Here is a 5,109-nt window from a genome sequence, read left to right on the forward strand (position 1 = left end):
AATAATGCCAGAGCAGATGTTAAAAAATAAATTATGTAATCTTCAATTTGCAATAAAAAGAGACCCCAGTGTTTGTGATATAATTCCTCAGGATAAATAAGAAGTTTATAAATTTTATTAAAAAAGAAGGGATTGAAAATTACCACAGAATATATTAAATATTTTAAGTGTAAAATTCATTCCAATAGGCATTTTGTTACGTGTACAGTATTATGGTGATGTGAGCGCTCAAAACTGGAGTGAAGTAAATTTGAAGTATAGTTGGATAGGTAAATAGTTAGAAACCAAAAGTAACAGGTGAAAAATAAAAAGTAGAAAGCAACAAAGCTTGAGACAAAGAATCTTTCATGATGTTCACACATTGTGCCAAGCAAATATTCTATAATGATAACATTTACAGGGGATGATGGACCGAAAAAGCATGGAATTTTAGGTAATGTTTTATTTACTGTCAGCTCATCTCTTTCTCTAGCTTTTCCAGCATCAATTCTATTCGTCCTCTCATCACTGGCTGTCCTTTTTTGGTCTTCTGATTCAGTTTCTTGAAACGCTTTAACCGTTCTTCCTTCCGCTTAATCTTGGCCATTGCTATTTCTTTCCTTTTTTGAATTGCAGCTTCCTTTTTCTTCTTTTTTTCCAAAACTTTCTGATGGTACTGCAATCTTGCTCGTTTCAAGCTTGATATTTTTTGTTTCCTGTAACAAATACTGGCTGGTGATTTATGATTTACTTGGTTTAAAAAAGGATAATAGGAAAATTTTTTCCCATTATTTTTACAGATACTACAGATGATCTTTTGATAATGCTGTAGTTGATGGTCCCTAACGACATCAAAAACAATGAACAGGACTGGAAAATGTCAAGCTAGCAAAACTAAAATTAAAAATAATTTGTACAACAAAATATACTGTAGATATTACTCGATGATACTTTTCAAAAACATTAATGGGAGCTAAAGGGGTGGGTACTACATATATAGTACATTACCTTACCAAAAATATCAAATTTGAAAGAATTTGTAATTTTACTAGGTATACAACATGGATATATGTCAACAGAAGTTTCATTTGCTGAAACTTCGTACGTATGTAGTTAACTTCTGGCAAGTAAGAGGACTACCCAATCAGCTGTCAACCCAACATTTCCTTTGGTTACAGAGAAAATGCAGGTTATTAAAGGCTGTAAGCAAATGTAAAAACTTGAATGTGTATACGTAATCTGGAAAAGCAAATGTTACCTATAATATTTAATATCTGTTCTTAAAGGAATTATGACCTCTTATTTATTCAGGCAAGACACTCCTGAGCGGGGGGAGGCTTTTGAGTCTTAAACTGATTGGCACTGCTCCAAAATCTTAGGAACATGTGAGGTTGTAAGCCTCTGCCACATTCTGTACAGTTGCTAACTGCTAGAGGTAGAAGACTATTTGAAGCAGCCAGTTTGAAGGCACAGTCAAACACTCGTCCATAAATGCTATACTCCCAGTCATGTACATGAGCAAAGGAAGGCTGATTCTCATCTATACAGCATGGCATCCAGTACAAGAAGCTGACAGGGCACCATGCCTAAGATAGTTCCATACATTGAACCATATTCTAGTTAAGATTCAAAGCAATTTTCTCTCTCCTGTCTAGAGAACAGGAAATAAAAATCAGTAACACTATAACCATGTGGATGAATAAAAGTACTTTACTGTGCACCCAAGTCCCATTGTTAACCCATTGTTAAGAGTGCTGAGAGAAAACCTCATTTGACCTAGCACTCTGACAGAGGCGAAGTTGTGTGGTTCACTTCCATGAACACAAGTTGGTCTGTCCACAATTGGGAAGGGCATGAAAGGGGGGAGGAGAACCAGCATGCAAGCATCTCTTCATCAACTTAAGTCTACCAATGAACTTTATGCAGTGTGCAAAATTGTCTGAAAGAAGACTGGAAAGCTACAAATGTTTGCCTGCTAGTGTGGACAGGCCAGGCCCTTAAAGTGTTAACTAGTAGAAAAGACAAGGAAACCTGTCTTGTCAGTCAGGCTCCTACTGATGAGACCTAAACCAATATTTCACATGGATAAGATTAGGTACAACTCTGAACTGTATGATCTAAATCTCTAAGATGGAGTTTACTCAAAGACCAGAGTCAAAAGGGTAGGTGCTAAGCCTGCTTTTTAGATGACAGGTACAGAAGGAAGTGGTAAAGGTACCACACCTGACTGAAGCCTTAGGAAAATTACACCAAGTTAGAAGTAACAGTCATTCTATGCCTGATTCCATAGAACAGGGTTGAACCATAATAATAAAAAAAAAAGGCAACTGAAAATCCATGAAAACCTGGCAAAAAATGTTGGATTGATACAATCAAGGGATGGCTGAAAAAGAAAAAAAATAGGAAGGCTGAAAAAAAGCAGCAATGAAAAAACTAAAAAAATGGGAAAGCTAAACAAAAGTAACAATGTTAAATTCCAAAGGTCAGCCAAGGAGATATCTGAAAGATGTTGTGGACTATCTCTCCTTCCAGAGGATGAATGGAAGAAAGTTATCCTGTAGACTTGGTGGGGTTGAGTAAACTACTACCAAGCCTGGAAAGTTAAAGCTGTCATAGAGCAGCCTCTGCCATGCTGAGCAACAAAAAATGTTCTAGGTTTCCTTATAAAGGAAGGGAAAGCTTCTCCAAAAGATAAATCTGTTGTCTGTAACTATCAAAGACTGCATGCATGTGTTAAATAAAAACATCCACATCAGATATATACTATCTGCATCTGCATGACATACACATATGCATAAACACTCAAGGATCTCTGAATTCTGACATCCAGTACATCTCTACACTGTTGGAATTACTCAAGGGTGTTTGTAGCATCCCTTCAGCTCCTAGCTGCACATACTTTTTGGCCTTTTACTTACATTCCCATTCCCTTTCTTCATTCTTGTTTTCCAACGACGTACTCCTACAATTGCTTTTCAGTCTTAAAGTGCTGAATGGATCAACCCAAGGCCTAAGAAAGGGATATAGGACCAAAGTTATCAGTGAACAAGGGAGGGTTGAGCATGTCCTTTGGGCCAGCCTTAGGAATGCTGTTAACCAGCTCAGTGGTCTGGTAAAACTATGATACTCAACTTAGCATGTAAGCACTTCCATCTCAGTGGGAATAGGAATGATTCATGAGAGGATGGAGAGGTAATGGCAGTCCTTTACCTATTCTCCTTTTGAGGATTAGAAAGATTCCCTTGGAAGGGAGAGCCAAGGGAAAGGGGATTATGTACCTTCCAAGAATCCATCAGGTTTCTCTGAGACTAAAATACTGTCTTGTGTCTACATCAGAAATCACTGCAACTCTCCGGGAATCGAGGAAAAATGGAAAGCTCATATCCTAATACCATAATCACTTCCCAGGGAGGGGTAAGTAAGGGATTCCTGGGAGAATGCAATAAAAATAGACTGCCCCAGGATATCTTATTGCAAAACACAAGGGGAATGGGAGATTATTTACTAGTTGGTAAACAAAACACTGGCCTTCCTAAAGTACATGAGATTCTGTTCGGAAATATTAAAAGTGTAGGTCAGTGCTTTAGTAAGAGACAGAATAGTAATAGGCCTCAATGAAAAGTGGGCCAAACTGATAATTAATAGTAATGTGCAAATGCCTGTTAGCTAAAGAGTGTTCAGCTACAGTGCAGATAACCAGGCACTAAATGAAACTGTACCAAGCAGGAAAGAGGTTCTGTCACAGAAATAGAGCTGACTGCATAAAACCATGCTTGATGACCAAGATTGGTTATGAATACATTACCTACAGGTGCAAAACATAACAGCATAGGTATATGCTTCAAGCAGCATCAGGAAATGTTGCTGGCCACATTGGACACTAGCAGTAAATGGAAGCCAAGATTCAGCAAGGATGGGGTGCAGGTAGTACCAAGGGTACTGCACTGGGAGCCTATTAAGCCCAAAAAAGTGGCTACAGTAGTACCAGGTATGGGGTGCAATCTGTACAGAAACAGCTGGCATCTTGTGTGGGGTTACAAATTTACAAGAAGGGATTCAACTGGCACCTTCCTTACTGAAGTCTTACTTGTGGTTGGCTATAAATGCTGTGTTTTGATACAACACAGTATCTACTGGTGCTCTGGCCCCTGAATAAATCAAAAGACCAGTTTCTTCTACAGGAGCTGATTGGACTTGGTCGGAAATGGCTGCTTAAACAAATAATAATAATAATAAAAGTTTCTTCTACAGGAGCAGGGAACACTTACTGGAAATCCAGATACAGTAAATTCTAAAACCAACACCTTAGTTTTATTGTAAAATCAAAGACTAATATAAATGAATAAAAAATTGCAATAATATAGCAAACCAGAAGGCTTCATATATAATTATAGATACTGGTTGCCTCACACAGAAATATAAGCACTTATATTGCTGTACATAGTAGTATCCCTGTCATACTAAACAACCATCAGACAATAAAATAGAAGTACTATAGTATACAATAATAAATTTTACAACCTGTAACCATAGAAAAATGAAGTTATATTGATTTTACAACAGCCAAAAAAAAGAAAGAAAAAAAAAGAAAAAAAAAAAGCTTGCCTCCTACCTGCTGATAGTTAGGTACTGTGTTACAAAATTTCGACAATGAAACCAGTTGCCATCAAAGGGTATTCCTAAAATAAAAGGGTTTGTATTCATGTAGGGAAAGTTGTCCTATTTAAGTTGAAAAATTAACATTCTTACTTTGGCTCTTCTGATAAAGCAGTTTCCTCTTCTGGTTCTTTTTTAATTGCAGTTTCCTCTTCTGGTTCTTTCTTTATTTTTTTCTCCATGGTAGGGCCTGGAACCCTTTCCCTTTCATTTTCCAAGGTTTCATCTGGAAATTATTGTGGAATTATTAGACATGATATTTTCCAATTTTTAAGATTTTTTCTACATATAACGCAAGATGTCTCACAAATTAATTTATCTTTTCCTTTTCATTTATAAAACATGAAAATATCTGACACTTCATCTGGGGGTGTGTGGGGTTGGTACTTCCTAGCAACTGATAGTTGACTTGCTAATTACTAAGTATATGTTGTTTGACTTATTTTGATTTAAAATTTTAGTAAGAAAAACATT

General features: G+C 36.8%; 1 protein-coding gene across 1 annotated transcript; it reads right to left on the bottom strand.

Annotated features, from left to right (window-relative positions):
• Nucleotides 1-424: 424 nt before the first annotated feature.
• LOC135214019 (thyroid transcription factor 1-associated protein 26 homolog) lies at nt 425-4,866 on the bottom strand. The gene is made up of 2 exons (XM_064248130.1): nt 4,729-4,866; nt 425-695 (listed from the first exon to the last, which is right to left on the bottom strand). The coding sequence occupies exons 1-2, from the start codon at nt 4,815-4,817 to the stop codon at nt 452-454; spliced, it is 333 nt and encodes a 110-aa protein (XP_064104200.1). The 5' UTR covers nt 4,818-4,866; the 3' UTR covers nt 425-451.
• Between the last annotated feature and the right edge of the window lie 243 nt (nt 4,867-5,109).

Source organism: Macrobrachium nipponense, chromosome 43 (assembly GCF_015104395.2).
Source record: "Macrobrachium nipponense isolate FS-2020 chromosome 43, ASM1510439v2, whole genome shotgun sequence".
Lineage (NCBI taxonomy): Eukaryota > Metazoa > Arthropoda > Malacostraca > Decapoda > Palaemonidae > Macrobrachium > Macrobrachium nipponense.

Coding starts and splice junctions, on each gene's coding strand:
- LOC135214019 (XM_064248130.1), bottom strand. CDS start 4,817: ATGGAGAAAAAAATAAAGAAAGAACCAGAAGAGGAAACTGCAATTAAA. Junction 696..4,728: donor GCTTTATCAGAAGAGCCAAA/GTAAGAATGTTA, acceptor TATTTGTTACAG/GAAACAAAAAATATCAAGCT.